General features: G+C 40.4%; 1 protein-coding gene across 6 annotated transcripts in view; it reads left to right on the top strand.

Annotated features, from left to right (window-relative positions):
• The window catches only part of elmo1 (engulfment and cell motility 1 (ced-12 homolog, C. elegans)), a 194,661-nt gene that overhangs the window by 152,162 nt on the left and 21,639 nt on the right, over positions 1-20,860 (top strand). For all 6 annotated transcript variants that reach the window (XM_034160648.1, XM_034160650.1, XM_034160649.1 and 3 more), the window contains one exon: positions 19,751-19,914. In XM_034160648.1, the coding sequence (XP_034016539.1) occupies positions 19,751-19,914 (164 nt within the window). The remainder of the gene's footprint in view (positions 1-19,750; positions 19,915-20,860) is intronic.

The raw sequence follows: 20,860 nt of genomic DNA, 5'->3' as shown, positions 1-20,860 counted from the left end.
ACAGAGCCATCACACAAACCTCACTCGTGCCACTGACTGTGGTGACAGGGTAGATAATCTGCTTTATTGAACCATCCATGCGGGATTATTCATATGCAGTTGTCAAAAAAAAAAGCCTCCATGGGACATCTGCTGCAGAAACCCGCTCCCTCGCCCTCATGTTTTGCACACTGCCAGGTGATTAGACTTCAGCATAAAGCCAAAGATAATCAGCAGTCAACAGCAATTTCACTTTTGTGATACTCAGTGCCAGTTGGTGCTAATGACGACTGACTGAGTTCTTCCACTGCTTTGTCAGACATACGTGACTAATCAAAGTCGCACTCACGTATCCACACAGAAGGGATGCGATTATTGCGGGAGTACAGGTGCCAAAGGTTTTGTGTGGGTGGACGAAGCGAAGCAGCTTGGGACAAGCAGGCGCAGGCCAACAGCCATGTCTGCTGCTGTCATGGTTGTTGTGAACTAGAACATCTATGGCATGTATCAGGACACAGAATCCCACCACATCACCAGGGATGCCAGTAACACGCTACTCTAATCTTACCATTTTATTCAGTAACGAGTAATCTAATGCCTTAATATTTTCGAATCAGTAATCAGATTAAACTTACTTCTCCAAGTCAGTGTGTGCTACTATTATTATTGTATTTTTATACGCTGTGATCGACCCACACTATATCTGCCATCAACCAGTCAGGCACCCCTGATTTATACCATTAAAACGGGCCTGTGGGCAGAGCAGCTCCGAGGTGGAAAAAATAGTTGGCGTCTCTCAAAGTGCGGTGACGGCAGCACACCTGCACTGAGCTTCACTAAGACATTTTTACACTTTTATTTTTTCTTTGAAACTCTGTGCCGCTCTGTGAGTGTCTTCGCTAAAAACAGCTGAAGACCCGCGATGCATTAACAACAAATACCAACGCTGTTTTTCCACCCTAATGCACCTGAAGTCTCTTTCTAAGGACGATATGATGTTAAAAAAAACAGTGATAAAACTTTCTTACCTGTCAATCTGGTTGTGTTGTCTGCATAAATCCATTCTTCCTGTTCAGATGGAAACGGGTGTGGGGGAGAGATGTGCCCCCCCACAACACCCCTAGATTAAAGGTCCACTTTTGAAGACATTTTTTCATACTACAAACCCTGGCAAAAATTATGGAATCACCGGCCTCAGAGGATGTTCATTCAGTTGTTTAATTTTGTAGAAAAAAGCAGATCACAGACATGACACAAAACTAAAGTCATTTCAAATGGCAACTTTCTGGTTTTGAGAAACACTATATGAAATCAGGAAAAAAAAATTGTGGCAGTCAGTAACGGTTACTTTTTTAGACCAAGCAGAGGGAAAAAATATGGAATCACTCAATTCTGAGGAAAAAATTATGGAATCATGAAAAACAAAAGAACGCTCCAACACATCACTAGTATTTTGTTGCAACACCTCTGGCTTTTATAACAGCTTGCAGTCTCTGAGGCATGGACTTAATGAGTGACAAACAGTACTCTTCATCAATCTGGCTCCAACTTTCTCTGATTGCTGTTGCCAGATCAGCTTTGCAGGTTGGAGCCTTGTCATGGACCATTTTCTTCAACTTCCACCAAAAGATTTTCAATTGGATTAAGATCTGGACTATTTGCAGGCCATGACATTGACCCTATGTGTCTTTTTACAAGGAATGTTTTCACAGTTTTTGCTCTATGGCAAGATGCATTATCATCTTGAAAAATGATTTCATCATCCCCAAACATCCTTTCAATTGATGGGATAAGAAAAGTGTCCAAAATATCAACGTAAACTTGTGCATTTATTGATGATGTAATGACAGCCATCTCCCCAGTGCCTTTACCTGACATGCAGCCCCATATCATCAATGACTGTGGAAATTTACATGTTCTCTTCAGGCAGTCATCTTTATAAATGTCATTGGAATGGCACCAAACAAAAGTTCCAGCATCATCACCTTGCCCAATGCAGATTCGAGATTCATCACTGAATATGACTTTCATCCAGTCATCCACAGTCCACGATTGCTTTTCCTTAGCCCATTGTAACCTTGTTTTTTTCTGTTTAGGTGTTAATGATGGCTTTCGTTTAGCTTTTCTGTATGTAAATCCCATTTCCTTTAGCCGGTTTCTTACAGTTCAGTCACAGACATTGACTCCAGTTTCCTCCCATTCGTTCCTCATTTGTTTTGTTGTGCATTTTCGATTTTTGAGACATATTGCTTTAAGTTTTCTGTCTTAACGCTTTGATGTCTTCCTTGGTCTACTAGTATGTTTGCATTTAACAACCTTCCCATGTTGTTTGTATTTGGTCCAGAGTTTAGACACAGCTGACTGTGAACAACCAACATCTTTTGCAACATTGCGTGATGATTTACCCTCTTTTAAGAATTTGATAATCCTCTCCTTTGTTTCAATTGACATCTCTTGTGTTGGAGCCATGATTCATGTCAGTCCACTTGGTGCAACAGCTCTCCAAGGTGTGATCACTCCTTTTTAGATGCAGACTAACGAGCAGATCTGATTTGATGCAGGTGTTAGTTTTGGGAATGAAAATTTACAGGGTGAAATAATAATAATAATAAATAATAATTTATTCCTCAGAATTGAGTGAGTCCATATTTTTTTCCCTCTGCTTGGTCTAAAAAGGTAACCATTACTGACTGCCACAATTTTTTTTTCTTGATTTCTTATAGTGTTTCTTAAAGCCAGAAAGTTGCCATTTGAAATGACTTTAGTTTTGTGTCATATCTGTGATCTGCTTTTTTTCTACAAAATTAAACAACTGAATGAACATCCTCCGAGGCCGGTGATTCCATAATTATTGCCAGGGGTTGTACTACTTCTACTACTACTACTACTTATAATAGTAATAATAATAATAATAATAATAATTTCAACAACTAAAATGTTTAGAAAGAATTTAAATGTTACATTTATAAACAATGCGGATTATAAATTGTACTGGAGGAGTTTTACTGTTACAGTGCTGTCAACAGTTAAATATGAGATCAAGAAAGACTTTTATTTTTTATAAAACGAGTATGTTTCAATTGTTCATTGAAGTCAAGAAAGACTGACTTTACAGTGAGGAAAATAAGTATTTGAACACCCTGCGATTACATAATCTAAAAGAAATCCAGAAATCACAATGTGATTTTTTAAATAATTTATTTGTATGTTACTGCAGCAAATAAGTATTTGAACACCTGTGAAAATCAATGCGAATATTTGGTACAGTAGCCTTTGTTTGCAATTACAGAGGTCAAACATTTCCTGTAGTTCTTGACCAAGTTTTCACACACAGCAGCAGGGATTTTGGTCCACTCATCCATACAGATCTTCTCTAGATCTTTCAGGTTTGGAGTTTCAGCTCCCTCCAAAGATTTTGTATTGAGTTCAGGTCTGGAGACTGGCCAGGCCACTCCAGGACCATGAAATGCTTCTTACAGAGCCCCTCCTTAGTTGTCTTGGCTGTGTGTTTAGGGTCATTGTCATGCTGGAAGACCCAGCCATGACCCATCTTCAATGCTCTTACTGAGGGAAGGAGGTTGTTTGCCAAAATCTCGCAATACATGACCTCATCCATCCTCCCTTCAGTACGGTGCAGTCGTCCTGTCCCCTTTGCAGAAGAGCACCCCCAAAGTATGATGTTTCCACCCCCCTGCTTCACTGTTGGGATGGTTTTCTTGAGGTTGTTCTCATCCTCTAAACATGGTAAGTGGAGTTGATTCCAAAAAGCTCTATTCTGGTCTCATCTGACCACATGACTTTCTCCCATGCCTCCTCTGGATCATCCAGATGGTCACTGGTGAACTTCAAACGGGCCTGGACATGTGCTGGCTTGAGCAGGGGGACCTTGCTGCCCTGCAGGATTTTAAACCATGACAGCATCATGTGTTACTAATGTAATCTTTGTGACTGTGGTCCCAGCTCTCTTCAGGTCATTGTCCAGGTCCTTCTGTGTAGTTCCGAGCTTTCTCAGAATCATCCTTACCCCACATAGTGAGATCTTGCATGGAATCCCAGACCGAGGGAGATTGACAGTCATCTTGTGTTTCTTCCACTTTCTAATAATTGCCCCAACAGTTGTTGGCTTCTCACCAAACTGCTTTTCTGTTGTCCTGTAGTCCATCCCAACCTTGTGCAGGTCTACAGTTTTGTCCCTGGTGTCCTTAAACAGCTCTTTGGTCTTGGCTATGGTGGACAGGTTGGAGTCTGATTGATTGAGTGTATGAACAGGTGTCTTTTATACAGAGAGCAAGTTCAGACAGGTGCAGTTAATACAGGTAAAGAGTGCAGAATAAGAGGACTTCTTAAAGAAAAATTAACAGGTCTGTGAGAGCCACAATTCTTGCTGGTTGGTAGGTGTTCACATACTTATTTGCAGCATTAACATACAAATAAATTATTAAAAAAAATCATACATTGTGATTTCTGAGGTTTTTTTTTAGATTATGTCTCTCACAGTGGACATGTACCTAAGATGAAAATTTCAGATCCCTCCATGATTTCTAAGTGGGAGAACTCGCAAAATCACATGGTGTTCAAATACTTATTTTCCTCACTGTATTTCATGTTTTACAAAAACCTTTTTTTCAGGAAGTAGTATTTATTTAACTTTAAAGTGTCAGGACATACATTGTTTATTTTATGTTACTGTTAAAAGTGCATTTCCAATAAAGAGAGTATTGGCTAAACTGCTTATCACTTTAATGTTGAGGTGGTGGGGGGAGGGGGGGGATTGTTGTTGGCAACTGCAGAAAGTAACTAATAAAGGAACTAGTAATCTAACTTAGGTACTTTTAAAATTGAGTAATCATTAAAGTCACTAAGTTACTTTTTAAAGGAGTAATCAGTAATGGAATTACTCTTTCAAAGTAACTGTGGCAGCACTGCCCTTCACCTGGCTTTTTTTTTTAACTTTTTAAATATGCTTCTTGACTTGTTTTGATCATCCTTCTCTCTTGATCACTTACAGCTTTTTACCCCCTCTATCAGTCTCTCTATTTCACTCTCTCTCCACTCTTCTACCTCCTCATTCTTTTCTCTCGACCTCCATTCCACCTCTTTCCTCTCCTATTGTTGAGTGCAGACAGGCTATTTATATATCTTTCTGCCTGGCCGCCTCACCTCCCACTCCCTTAACATGCTTTGCTTTATTGTTTTTTCCCCGTCTGTATGTGCACGTGGACAGTAGTACGTGAATTGGTGCTGCTACACACGTACACGCGGCAAACACACAGCACAGACCACAACATAATTTGCTGCGGCCTGTGTCAATGCTCAGTGGTGCATGTAGTGAATGTGCACAGTTGTATAATCTTTGTGTTTTATGAGTGTGTTTGTGTGTGCGGTGCAGCACTGGAGGGGGATGTCTCTGATGTCGGTGTCGCCGACCGAATGGTCCCCCTAAAAATCGGTCCCCCCGATGACACAGGTCAGAGATTATCACCTCGTTTATGCTTCAAGCTTCACTCCAGTCATCTATCTCAGCGACAGATATCCGAAGCTTTAGTACAACAATTATTTCATTATAAAAGGCAGCGAAAGTGATCAGAGTGCCACGGCTAAGTGAGCTGCTAGCTGATGCGTTCACTGCACTTCCGGCATTTCAAAGCGTCACGGAATTTCGCCTCTTTTCTGCTTAAAACTGACTTTAGAATGATTTAAGAGGTTTTACCTTTATCATCTGATGGTTAATGGTAAATGTTAAATGGACTGCATTTATATAGCATTTATATGCATTTATTAATTTATATTAATAATCCCATTAATCCATTTGATTGCTTTGGGTGAAGAGACTCAGTCTCAGACGTGCTGCTGTGGTCTGAAATGACGCATGCACAGATTTTTAGGGGCGGACCGTTTGGTCTGCGGCACCGGGCCTGCTAACACTGAGAACACCAAAGCTGAGCTAAAACAACAAAAACAAAAATAATAATCCTTCAATAATGATTACAAGTGTCCCCCCCCCCCCCCCCCGAGTGCCTTAATTGAGAGAGTGGCGTCAACTCAGAACATGGCGCCATTTTGGTTCCAACTGCACTGAACTACTGAATGAACCTTTTAAGGTTTTCAGCATTTTTTTTTTAATTCATGTAACCACATCCAGGTACACGTACTATCAAAATAAATATAAAAATAGTTAAGCTATCAAATTTACATAAAGTTACAATTTATGATGATTTATTTAATTAATTCACAGCCTGATTTATGCAGCTGCAGCTCTGTAACTCGGGTCATACAATGACGTGTGACAATTTTAAAGTTCTCCGTCTCTGGTTTATGCTTTATTATGTTACTCCATGGACAGTGTCAGATGTGGGACAGTGTAGACGGTCCCTACGCTTCCGTTTCTCAACCACCTGCTCGTTCAGGTCAATATTATTTTTCCAGCTCAGATGACTGTTCATACGGATAAAAATAAGGTTGTAGCTCGTTGTCTACCTTCCTGAGGTTAGAAACTAGTGTTGTTTGTTTTTCTACAATGTTTCTCTTAAGATTATTGAGCCGTTTACCGGAGGGGGAGGTTTCTGTCCTCTGTGAGTTTGACAGGTGGACCATCCCAGTCAAACTCCTCACCTGACACCGTCCCTGGAGCAGGACACACGCAGTGGGACCGGGCACTTGACTCCAGAAGTGAGCTGCTCAGATCATCTCCTCAAGCTGCAGTGACCCCTGTCAAAAAAAAAGTCATTTTTTGCAATCAAGATTTCCTGCAGTAATTGATTCGTAAACTGAAATTCATAAACTACTTAAACTGAAAAAATATATATATCATGAATGATAGTCATATTTTGTGAGACCCGCGTTCACATTTTGGGAGATAATTTTTCAGTATTTACGTTTTGTAATTAACGGTTTGCAGATAATTCACGATTTGCAGCTGATTCACGTTTTGGTTCACCCAGCAGCTGGGTTCAGCCCAGCAGCGCAGCTTAACAGCGCAGATCCGTGTAACTTTCAACACTACGAGGTCTATTAGAAAAGTATCCGACCTTATTATTTTTTTCAAAAACCATATGGATTTGAATCACGTGTGATTACATCAGACATGCTTGAACCCTCGTGGGCATGCGAGAGTTTTTTCACGCCTGTCGGTTACGTCATTCGCCTGTGGGCAGTCTTTGAGTGAGGAGTCGCCCACCCTCTCGTCGATTTTTTTCATTGTTTAGGAATGGCTCAGAGACTGCTGCTTTGTTTGATCAAATTTTTTTCAAAACTGTAAGGCACAACTGAGTGGACACCATTCGATAAATTCAGCTGGTTTTCGGTAAAAATTTTAACGGCTGATGAGAGATTTTGGTCTGGTAGTGTCGCCGTAAGGACGGCCCACGGTGCCTGATGGCGATCTGCGCTTCGAGGCGGCAGCGTCTCGCCGTTTCAAGTTGAAAACTTCCACATTTCAGGCTCTGTTGACCCAGGAAGTCGTCAGAGAACAGAGAACTTTCAGAAGAAGTCGGCATGAGGAGTTTATTCGGACATTCCATTGTTAACGGACATTTTGTAATGAAAGAACGTGCGGGCAGAGTCGCATGTCGGGCTGGACCCGACCGCGGGGGGTTGTGACAGGAAAAACACCTCCGTTGGAAACCTTAACGGGCAAGTTGGAACATGCCCAAGCTGTTAAACAATTTCTCAGTTACTCACTTGTTGAAAGCCATCAAAAGCCGCCTGAATTTTACAAATGGTTTTCAACACGGAGGTGTTTTTCCTGTCGCGGTGCACACAGATTTGTCGAGTTGTCACGGAAACGACTCGGCGAATTTGCGCGCACGTCTTTCACTACAAAATGTCCTTAAACAGTGGAATGTCCGCATAAAGTCCTCATGCCGGCCTCTTCTAAATCTTCTCTGTTCTCTCACGACGTCCTGGGTGAATTAAGCCTTAAATTAGGATGTTTTCAGGTCGAAACAGGCCGACGACGGCGCCTGGAAGTGCTGCACGACATCCCGCTGCGTGGGAAGTCCTTACACCAACAGAAACACCCCATAATCTCTCATCAGCCGTTAAACCTTTCACCGAAAACCAGCTTAATTTCTCGAATAGTGTCCACTCGGATATTCCTCACAGGTCCAGAAAAAATTTTGATAAAGCAACGCGCGCCGTCTCGAACAGCATGTGAAACAAAGGAATTCAGCCGAGAGGGCGGGACCACATCTCACTCAAGGCCTGCCCACAGGGAAATGATGTCACCGACACGCGTGAAAAAACTCACGCATGCGCACGAGGGTTCAAGCATGACTGGTGTAATCGCACGTCATTCAAATCCATATAGTTAAAAAAAAATAAAAGGGTCGGTTTATTATCTAATAGACCTCGTAATATTTTGGAATATGTGGGTGTCAGAGTAAGTTTAATACTTTCCTGACATGATTTAATGTTAATTCATTTTACTGGCTCGATATCAAGGTCAGAATGGGATTTTAACACGTATTTTGCGAGTGTTTTTCTGAGTGTGTTCAGTCGTGAATCCCCATTGAAAATGCATTAACATCCAGGAACTTCGTCAATATTTAGCCCGGTTAGGAGGCATCATGTCCCTATCCATGAAGGGACATTCGCGTTTAGTGGGCAGCATTGGGAGTGTGGATTTTAGTAGTCAAATATAACCTCCTTTTGGTGCCTCTGGCAGGGAATCTCAGAACAAGACTCATCTTCCCCCCCCCAACCAGTGACATCACCCACCTGACCTACATAAATGGCAGTAGCCGTTCGATGTCAAAGCCTCTCAGACCATGACTAAAACAAGGGTTTCTGTAGATGTTTTATGGTCTTTAGTGTTTCTTGAACTATCAAAAGAACGCATTTTTTTGTGTTTATTCATGGTATAAATAATCCGTGGGCGTTTCTGTTCCCCTTTAACACTGGTATGAAAACAAAATAATTTCTTGAATGGACTTTAAGAACTGATTTAGGGTAATTTTGGGGTGCTGAATCCAAATGTGAGCTCAGATTTCCTCTATCACATCACTTTTTTTCCCCCAATCTGCATGTTCCATATTGATGGATTACACAAAAGTTGTTCATTCACTCAGGAGTTTGATGCCACCAAGAACAGCTTCTGAAGCATAGTTTTTAAACCAGATTCGCGAAATATGAACAAGAACCGTAATGTCGTTTATGGCGCAGAAGATGTGTGCGAGACTGCAGCTTTTGCTTCAATCCTTGATGCAAGAAATGTTTACATATCTCACAAACGTGACATGATTGGCAAAAAGTAACACCAGATTTGAATTCAGCACCCCCAAATTACCCAAAATCTGTTGGAAAAACTCCATGCAAGAAAAATTGTGTTGACCAGTGTAATCAACAGATTCATAGATGATTAAATTTTTTGCTGCCCAGAGTTGTAATCTGTAACGTACACTGTTTTTACGTGTCTTTCTTTGAATCTTGGTTCAATTATAGTGATTAATGCTTTGCACAAGCCAGAGTCTGCTGTTTGTTTTCTTAAATATTGCTTGATGACCTTGTATCATATGGCAAGTCTCTCTCAGGTCGTCTGTACAGCTTGTGCAGACTCTCATGGGGAGTTATGTGTTGAAAAAGACTTCGTATGACATTTTGTCTGGACGCACACTGATGCTTCTCTAAATATGGCAACAGTTGGTGTGAACCCTGCACCGCTCATATGGAAGAGAGAATTGGAACGAGCAGCAGGGGGCCGTCTCCAGATGTTACAATATACTTGTGAGCATATAGCATATAGGAACAAGAATAGAAGCGTACAAATCAAAATGCGTTCCATCAGCATGATATTTGATTATCGCACAGTAATATTTCTACTACTTTATGTGCTGCAGAAATGCTCTCAGATACGTCACTAAGCCATTTTGAAAAGAGTCTTTTGCTTTACTTTCAGAGTACAGTCGCACTGTATTTTATATGTGGATAAAGTGCCTCCTGACCTTTGAGGGGAGTGGTGGGGGTGGGGATGCATAATTGAAATTTTAATGGATGAAAGTAGATCATTTCCACTCAGCTGCTCTGATGGGACTGAATATAAAACCATGACAGAGCTGTCATGAGAGTGGAAGTGGAAAAGCGTACAAGAGATAAGCAGCATTGACAGAAAACTGAATCTGCCATTTTCTGTTAATAATTTGGTTGCCGGAGTCTTAGGAAGGTGCCATGGTGATTTTTCTTTTTAAAGCTTGGTGCCTTGTTGTTGAATGTGAGCAGTTGGCAGTAGTTGTCATGATGCCTGTTTTGTGATCTGTATTGATTTTGTCACATTTGACAATTTCAATTGTTGGTGAAGGCAGTTTCACCATGTAAAAAAAAGGGGGAAAAACAGATAAAAATCACTCCTGCCATTTCCTCAGCATTCATCTACAAATGTCACCTCTGTAGCCGTCACTTATGTGATGCTGGAACAGCTGGTGCTCAGATCATCGTGGACTTGTTTCAGGACAGGCTTTTTGTAGTCCAAGCCAGTGGGAAGCATTTGAAGCTTTTGACTGTGTATATGACCAAAGAGAAGTGGGGGTGCGTGTGTTGTTGAATGCCTGTCAGAATCAGATCTGGAATTTGATATGCCAAAAAATATTCTGTCGCACACACTGCAAGAAAAACTGTCTCCGGTGGCACTGTTGACTTAAATGAGTGGTCCCACCAATGCATAAGTAAGACCCAGAAACAAACACCTTCTGAGCGCCAAGTACCAATGCAATATCTTTAATACTTGACAGTGCCTCCTCCAGGATTGTATTCAGACTCACAACCCCCACCCACCTAAAGTAGAAGTACTGCATGCACAGGCAGACTGGAAAAAAAGGTGTTCAACTTCATTACATACTAAATGTTTGTCCAAACTGTTAAACTTGATTCAGAGCTATCTAAGTAGTTTTTTTTATCACGTCTCTTCATGGCATGATATCATATGAGCAGCTTTTGATGTTCATCTCTGTATCGTTTGTTAAATTTCATGGTCACTTGTGTAGTTTACCGTTCCTTGGCTCGAATGACCAGGCTGGTATCCATTTACAGCTGGATGGACTGGGACAGTGTAGATGAGGTGTCTTGTATCATCTTGTTGCAGGTATGAGTAACATAGACTGGTCGCATGGCTAGGAATCGAGTCCAGGTCTAGTATTTATTGTATTTATCTATTCCTACTTTTAAAACGACTGCAATCACAGAAGTGTGTGTCAGGTGGTGTGTCTCTACATATGTGAATGCTTTGTGGCAATGAAAGAAAGACTGAGTACACATTTAAAGCAATAAGTACAGCGGCGCATTTCAGCGACGGCTCCATTATTGCCGCATGAGATTGACTTTTTGATTGCTTTCAGGGAGAATCAGCAAAGTCATTATTCTGTAATTACTGCCTTGTTATTTAGTCATCAAAGTTCCTCCTCAGCACCATCTCCACACAGCCTGCCTTGGCTTGAGTGGCGGGCCAGCATTTGAATGACAGATGGTAAATGATGTCATTAGCATCCTCTTTGGTAAATGAAGGACAGTGGATTGGTCGGTGAGGGGAGGACGGTAATTTGTCGTGCCTGATGTTGTGTCAGTGATGGATGACAGGAGTAGGCGACTCCAAGAGAAGAACTGCCCAAGTTCCCTGACAGAAGAGAGATGGGGGAAAATAAGGGAGTGTGTCAGAGAAGTCACTGTGACTCTTCATTACATGCACTAGATGGCTCATGAGACGGCATTTAATTACTTTTGCTGACAGTTGTCCTTTTGAAAGCGCTATAAGAGAGCAATATCCTGATGACTGAAGGTTAAGGAGAAAGAATGAAGCATGGGTACACGTGGAGCACTCAATAAGTCTAACATCAGCAGCTCTGAGAAAACAGAAATCGCTTTGCTATCAGGCCAGTGCAGGGTATGTGACGTATTTTGCATTTGTATCGTTTCACCTTATCAACAGCTTAACTGATGATGTCAGCCATAAATGCTCACAAAAAGCTGACGCTAAATTTATCCTCACAGCGAGAATAAAGTTGGGTTCAGTATTGACGTCATTTCACCTCCACCAAGGTGCCGTCTGGGCAATCAGTGGATGAAAAAAGGCTAAAATATTCACAATGCCCCGCTGTCCTGTCGTGAAGGGACCATATGTTCGTATTAAATGTGATGAATATTTGCAGTGTTAATTAGCGTGAGTGCAGCCACATGGGCCAACAGAATTGTTTTCCTGCTGGAGACACGACTGCAAACAAGTCATATTAATGAACAATCCCCAGGGAGAACTTTGCTGAAACACCAAGACAGCTGGTCCCTCAAGATCAGGATCAGGTTAGAAATAGGAAGGATTTGACTTAAAAAAAAAAAAAAAAAAAAGTGGCATATGTCTGAATGACACCATATTGGCATGAAAATAAGAGGACCCTAATTTACACCCTCTCCCAGATGTATTTTTGGAAAAATACTTTCTGAAGATCAAATCTTTTGTTTTTATCTTATTTCTGTTTTTTAATGTGCTTATTGAAAATAGTGCTTATAAAATGCATTGGAAGAGGGGAAAATAGGTGAGATTGCATAAAGCACTAGTGCAATAAAATGGTGCCGTAAACAGTGCAAACTGGCACTATTTTGGCTCCTCGAAACATAATGTCATGTCTACTTGTCATCAGTCAGTTCTCCACAGGTGGAACTTTCTGCACATGGGCACCATTTGATGATTCAAGGACTGTTCAGAGTGGTAAATGTCATGGGTCCTCAGAGATTCCCATGAGGTTATTGGACAGTATGTCCCATGAACCTGTCCTCCGACCATTTGATAACTTCATATCTTCTCTGGGGCAACAGACATCATGATGCATACTGTTCTTTGCTTATCACAGAACACAGTTTTGATATGACACATACCGTTCAAGATAAACAACACGAGCAGGTTACCCACATATAAATGTCAAATGCAACACCAACCAATCACATAACTCTACTGATTCACGCACAGGGCAAGGCCCGCCCATCTGGATGTGGGCTGAGACTAGGCTTAAAACGTAGTTGGGGCGCTATGCCGGGACTCTTGCATGCAGCTCCTGCAGGGAACGTTTGCTGCAGGAGTCCAGCGCTGTTGTAATGACTCTGTTCATTCCGTGAAGGTATTTTTAATACAACATCTGATTTTGAAGTCCGTTTCCTGTCAGTCTCTGACTCTTCAAGTTCGCTCACCACATTAAAGTGCCGGGAGGGGATCCAAAGGCAGAAAATCCTCTACAAAGGGATGAAGAAAGCGATTATGGATATTTTACAACACAAAAAAGTAACAGTTTTTGTTCTCAGAAACAAATCAAAACAGCAATTCCTGTTAACGTAGTTTAGTGGAAAAACTGTGTGGCTGCAGAAGGCGGAAAATCTGCACCTCCAGTTTTTCCTGCTCAAACACAGAAGAATGTGGAAGTAAAATGTAGCACAACATGGTGTGATCCTGTGGCTGTTATACATCTCTCCTGATGCAGTTTGAGCAGCAAAAATACTGTGCAAAAATAATGTACAGTAATGTTCAGAATAATAGTAGTGCTATGTGACTAAAAAGATTAATCCAGGTTTTGAGTATATTTCTTATTGTTACATGGGAAACAAGGTACCAGTAGATTCAGTAGATTCTCACAAATCCAACAAGACCAAGCATTCATGATATGCACACTCTTAAGGCTATGAAATTGGGCTATTAGTTTAAAAAAAAAGTAGAAAAGGGGGTGTTCACAATAATAGTAGTGTGGCATTCAGTCAGTGAGTTCATCAATTTTGTGGAAAAAACAGGTGTGAATCAGGTCTCCCCTATTTAAGGATGAAGCCAGCACCTGTTGAACATGCTTTTCTCTTTGAAAGACTGAGGGAAATGGGACGTTCAAGACATTGTTCAGAAGAACAGCGTAGTTTGATTTAAAAAGTTGATTGGAGAGGGGAAAACGTATACGCAGGTGCAACAAATTATAGGCTGTTCATCTACAATGATCTCCAATGCTTTAAAATGGACAAAAAAAAACAGAGTCACAAGGAAGAAAATGAAAAACAACCATCAAAATGGATAGAAGAATAACCAGAATGGCAAAGGCTCACCTATTGATCAGCTCCAGGATGATCAAAGACAGCCTGGAGTTACCTGTAAGTGCTGTGACAGTTAGAAGATGCCTGTGTGAAGCTATTTTATTTGCAAGAATCCCCCGCAAAGTCCCTCTGTTAAATAAAAGACGTGCAGAAGAGGTTACAATTTGCCAAAGAACACATCAACTGGCCTAAAGAGAAATGGAGGAATATTTTGTGGACTGATGAGAGTAAAATTGTTCTTTTTGGGTCCAAGGGCCACAGACAGTTTGTGAGACGACTCCCAAACTCTGAATTCAAGCCACAGTTCACAGTGAAGACAGTGAAGCATGGTGGTGCAAGTATCATGATATGGGCATGTTTCTCCTACTATGATGTTGGGCCTATATGTCGCATACCAGGTATCATGGATCAGTTTGGATATGTCAAAATACTTGAAGAGGTCATGTTGCCTTATGCTGAAGAGGACATGCCCTTGAAATGGGTGTTTCAACAAGACAATGACCCCAAGCACACTAGTAAATGAGCAAAATCTTGGTTCCAAACCAACAAAATTAATGCCTCGCAGATGTGAAGAAATCATGAAAAACTGTGGTTATACAACTAAATACTAGTTTAGTGATTCACAGGATTGCTAAAAAAGCAGTTTGAAAATAATAGTTTTGGGTTTGTAGCATCAACAGCAGATGCTACTATTATTGTGAATACCCCCTTTTCTACTTTTTTTTAATAATAGCCCAATTTCATAGCCTTAAGAGTGTGCATATCATGAATGCTTGGTCTTGTTGGATTTGTGAGAATCTACTGAAGCTACTGGTACCTTGCTTCCCATGTAACAATAAGAAATATACTCAAAACCTGGATTAATCTTTTTAGTCACATAGCACTACTATTATTCTGAACACTACTGTATGTGTATATGTGAGAAAGCGTGAAAATAGCTTGCACATTGGTCAGCAGTGGGTGTAACTCTGACTGTGGAAGCACAAGGACTTTAGGAGAACTGTAAATAACTGGTTTATTGTTATTTGTGAATGCTATATATCAGTTCTTCTGGTGATCATGTTAAAGTTGTATAGATGAATAAATGTGCCATTTGGCACCATAAGTAAGTGTAAAATGTATCTAAGGGCCCTGTCCCACTGGCGTTTAGGAGGATTTGCGTATGGATTGCGCACAAAATTGGCCCATATTTGCCAAACATCCGCAATATCCGTGTAACATGCCTGTATGAGTCGGCCGTCATCCGAACACGCCCGTGATCATCCGCAGAAGCACGCATGTCCGGAGCCAGGATTTTTGCGCTGTTCAAAAATCTGGATGCGGATGACATCCGCCTTACATACTCCATATATACTCAATTCATACACAATACATACTCACTCTATGCGCTGTATATCTGTCGTCAAAGTTTTGTCATAATTGTAACAGTTAATTTTTGAACAATTCCTCTGTGAGGTTTCACGGCTGTGGTCATGTGACTTTAAATGTCAGCCAGCTCTTATTAGACAAAGTGACAGACCATTTGTAATTTTAATGGAAGCTAAATTAATTTGAGGTTTAATTATTAGAATTATATGTGTGCAGATTTATGATTTATGAGTCTGTGACTAAACGAGTGGAGAGGAGTGATGAATCTCTCGTATCGTGACTGCAAGCTGTGCAGGTATTTGTTTGAATAGGATTTTTAGGCCGAGATGAAGTGTTACAGCTGAAGAATTATTCCTGGAGGTTGAAATCTGCTTGTTTGTTGGACTCATTTGTCTTTATTTTAATTCATATTAGTCAAAATAAAAACTCCTTCCTGGTTTGCAGTATGAAACTGCAAAAAAATAGGGCATGAATAACATAAAATGCTCTTATAACTGGCATTAAGTTCCAAACAGGAATTTCTGTATTCTGATTAGACATGTTTATATTTGATTGACTCTCATGTTTTTTATATATATATATATATATATATATATATATATATATATATATATGGAGGATTATGTTTTCTGTTGTTCATGTTTTATTTTCAGCAACTCACTTGTCTATTTTTAATATTCTAAACACTGTCTGAGGAGCGAGAGTCTCAAGGTTTGCAAGCTGATGAGTAATTGCCTTGTAGTCGACACAAACGGCAAGAACAACATTATATAAGTCTTGATTTTGGCTCTCTGGGATTTGGGACGACTGCTGAGGCTGTATGAAGAGTCTAGATGAAACACAGTAGTACAGAAGAGGAAGAGAAGCCAATTACAAGAGAATTACTAAAGCAACTTTCTCATTTGTGTGTCTGAGGGTGGATACACATTAAGACATTTCCAAATCTTTGCCTTTCATCGCACTACGTTCAACATATTCTGTTTTTTGCAGCTGGGTCAGACAACTTGCTTCTTTTCAAACATTTGTTCTATAAGGCGTGCAGAGAAAATACAATAAAGCTAAATCAGAGGAAATGGGACTGATCAACTAAATTAGCATCCACAGGCCCAGAGGCGACTGCTAACAAGGCTGACACAAATAGCAGGCTGCTCGTTGTGGTTACCGCCTGTCTGTCTGCAGTCTGCGCCACTCCATGTGGCCATGAAGGCGAAGCTCCGTAGCATTTATTGGCTCCGATCAGCACTGGATCCACAGCCTCTGAGACACTCTCTGTTTTAGTACGACTGCAGGTTGCATTGTTTGAATTATTTTTCCTCTCAGTGACGGTCTGTGTGCACCGGACCTATTCACAAATAGTCCATCGTCAGTCTGCAGTCTGCTTTTGCACATAAATGCTCAGAGTGCAAAAAGACAAAGCAAAGTGGCTCTTGATGATTTCATCCTGATGCTCTGTTTGGGCTTTTATACAAATCTCCCAAAGGCTCAAGGATTTTGTGCTACAAATGTGTTGAAGGATGAGACTTTGCTCTTTAGACGGAATCATTACTGGTGGCAGAAAACCAAACACGTATTGATGCCCTCATCAGGGTACACTGGATTACTTTCATCTGCGTAAAGGTCAGCAGATATGTATCTGTTCTCAGCAGGCACTTTGGTTTGGTGGTTGGCTTGTTAGTGCTGCTATTGCAAAATTGTCATATTGTTAACTTGTATTTGAATGTTAATTAGTGGAAATTTGTGTGTGTTCTGCATCGCTGTCTGCGCCGTTAATAGAGGAGAATTCTGTACACAATAAATAATTTTGTGTCTGTGTATTTTTATCAACACAATAACACTTTAAAAATACACAGTGGACTCTTGATACTTTCACTGACAGTATAGCTTAGGTAGGAGATTAGCTGATAAGATAGAACAGTTATTTGGCCCATATTTGTGTATTTTTCAGGATGAGTTTTTTTCTCTTTTGAAGATGATAACATTATATGGTAGACACTTGATACCTGCACCATAGATACCAATTAGCATTTAGTAATTCATGTTTTTAAACCATTATTCCATAAGTCTTTATTATCGTCTATATTCTTTGCAGATATTGCGGGTTTCACAACTGAACATGTTTTAAAGTCCACAGTTGCACCATGAAAGTCAAGTCAACTTTGACTACCTGTTGATCACATCATTAATCAAAATATGGAACAAGGGAATGTTCTCAATAAAAACATTATCACAAGGAATTTATATTTTTAGCTTGGAATTTTTTTTTTTTTTTTTTTGCCTCCAGTCCTGATCATTCATTTAACATTGAATATCTGCAAATATTGAGTCAGTGTACAGTGGTTTGCAAAAGTATTCGTCCCCTTGGTATTTCGCACATTTTAATTTGTTTATTCCATTTCAAAAACAAAAAGTAAATCAGGCTTCTCAGTATAAACAGTTCTAAAATTATCTTACTTAAAACCAAACTCGAAGCAAATCTCTACAACTTGATATAAATTAATTAAAAATATAAAAGCCAAGATGATGGGTTGCATAAGTAATCAGCCCCTTTGGTGTAATACCTGTACATAATCAGTTGCCAGTTTTCTTCAAACAAGTCAGGGGATGGATACATGAACATTTCCAAGTCACTGAATATGTCTTGGACTTTATTTACATCAATTACGAAGAAAGACCAACAGTATGACAGTCTGGTAAATCTGCATGGAGTCGACAGTTCTCAAAAACAGAGTTACTGTGCAAGAAGTAGAAGAATGAGGAAAGCCACCAAGACACCCAGACAACCCAGAAGAAGTTACAGGCTTCTCTGGCTGCAATTGGATAAATTGTACACAGTGCATGTTTTGCATTTTGTATCTCCAGTTATACAGCTTCATGATGAAGAGGTATAGAAGAGGATTTTCTTTCACCAAAACATCAAATCTCGGCTTGCATCTCACATGTACCTTCTGGCAAATTGTAGCTCAACTTTCAGGTCTTCTTTTTACAAAAACCCAATGGCCATATTTGATGGCCGCCTCTCGGGTAGAAATGCCTGGATTGGGCCAGATTCCGATTCCGATGTAATCGCCAGTTCTGATTTTATTTTCCTTCATATTTTCACTTCTTTGCCAACAGCAATACGTACATGCACCTTTGCCTCATTTTATGATGTGCAACATGTATGGTCACAAAAATGAGAGTTTTCAGACTTGTCAGTCTGCGCTAGCAACCAGTAGACCGTGTAATGGAAAGCAACCACTGATTCTTAACTGTACTACAAAATGTAAAAGGTGGAGTAAATATGTCCCTTTTGGGCTACTGTATCAACATGGCAGTGCAACATGGTGGCCTCCGTTTTGGGGGGGGCACGCCCATGTAGATGTGAAGGACTCCTCCTACGCTTATGAAAACACATTGATTTGTTGTTGCATGAAAATTCAGTAAGGTATATCTTCTGTTATACATTCCAAATCTAAGGTAGAACTCTACTAGTGTATACTAAAGTATATCTAAATATGTACATATATAATATATATAAAATGTATACATATATGCAATATATGCATGTAATTATACACTAATGAACAGATGAATGCTATATTCCATTTCTGCTAATAAACAGCCCTAATTCGTACAGACTGCAGCTTTAAGAATGTCTAGTAAGAGTCTTAATGTTCTGTATGTGCATGCATGCAGGCGTGGTGTTGACTCACGTGGTGACGCATATGGTAATTATGGTGCTGATTTGCAAACTCTGTTTTTCTTCAACATTTTGGCGTATTTCAGACTTGGCGTGACACAAGCCACTTCACCTCTTGTTTTGTGTTGTTGTGAATGTTTTCCGTTGTTTATTTTTTGTCTGTATAACGATGCACAAGTATTGTCTATAAATGTGGAGTTGAGCCGAAGTGCACTTGTGTGATTCGACCGCAGTAAGCATGTGTTTGACACTTGGCATGAATGTGTGCAGTTACTGTGTCTCCGTTCCCCTTGTTGATCACACAGACTTTCTAAAATGTTTGAGTGGAGTTGCTAAATTTGCACACTGTCAAACTTACAGTATTAGGTGACATTTTGCACAGATTTATGCTGCCAGGTCCTGACAGCTGAATTTCCACTGTTGATTTTTTATTTTTATTTTTTGTTTTCTGTTTACCTGTTAAGGCTTAGAGTGCAAAACTGGATTACGGACTCCAGTTCTGGGGGTGGGGAAAAAAGCACATTATTAAGCCTGTCAGAAACAGAAACAAATGTTATGTGCTTTCTGTCTTTGGGAGGGGGTTTGGTTTTGACAGCCTGAGTAGAATTTGTAAGTCTCTTTGGCTTGCATAGCTTCCATGTCCACAATGTGCTAAAGCTCCTCTGTCTTTACATTCTGCAGGTAATGCAGGTGGTGAGGGAGCAGATCTTGCGAGCGCTGACTCTCAAGCCTAATTCCCTGGACCAGTTTAAAAGTCGCTTGCAGAACCTGAGTTACACAGAGATCCTGAAGATACGCCAGTCGGAAAGGATGAATCAGGAAGACTTCCAGTCCCGCCCCATCTTGTGAGTAAATCAGTCAGTGCCTTAGAGATTTATGTTAAGATAATGCAAAGAGAACTGTCACAAAAATAATAATAATAACCGCCCTGACTCACGGCGGAGGAAGAGGAAGACAGATGTCCTGCTTGAATTTGAAGTCTTTATTACTGTAGGAGTGTCATCACTGCCACACATTAGCAAAATCTCAGAATATATCCAGCCAAGATCACATAGGGGGGCAGCGGGGAGGGTCCTAGCAACAGTTTCGCCAGTAATAACCATCCCCACATCTCCAATACAGCTGCCAGTCTTATCTAACTCAATGTTGGTCTCGGCCTTCTAAGATGGCAAAGTTTACATTCTCATACAAGCTTTTAGTAATAACAGTGTCGTTCAAATGCAAGCAGAAAACACAATATATTAGAAGAACTTATAATCACACCAAAAATGAAAGACACACAGTTTTCTGGGTTTCACATAACCCCACAATGATAAAAAAAAAAAACATTTTTGTCACAAGAACAAAACTATGTGTTGGGAAGTTGAGATTGTTAAACTTGGTGTGAGTCTGTACCGAGCCATAGATCTGTGCTCCTGTGCCTTCTTTTCATGACTGATGTTTTTAATCATGAAGAGTATCAAATTGAAATTGTCTGCAGTTGCCATTTTGGTGAAAACTTTAACAAGGCTCGAGCTCATTAAGGCACAGAGAGCTGGTCTCTAACAGCTCGTTCGCTGACTGGCTGCTTGTGCTGATTACACATTGTTCTATATCCAGCAGTACTGGAAAAAAGTTTTCTCCTAATGGGAGAACAGTAATCAACACCAACAGGTTATTGAATCAGTATTAGAAGAGTAAAGGCACAAACGTAAGCAGGAGACATCAGAACAACACAAACCAAGAATAGACTTGGTGGCCAAGTGGTTAGTACACTTGGTTACTGTGTGGAAGGTTCCTGGTTCAAACCCC

This window comes from Thalassophryne amazonica, chromosome 20 (assembly GCF_902500255.1).
Source record: "Thalassophryne amazonica chromosome 20, fThaAma1.1, whole genome shotgun sequence".
Classification (NCBI taxonomy): Eukaryota; Metazoa; Chordata; class Actinopteri; order Batrachoidiformes; family Batrachoididae; genus Thalassophryne; species Thalassophryne amazonica.
Note: the sequence above shows the minus strand (reverse complement) of the source record. Positions and strands in the feature narration are given on the sequence as shown.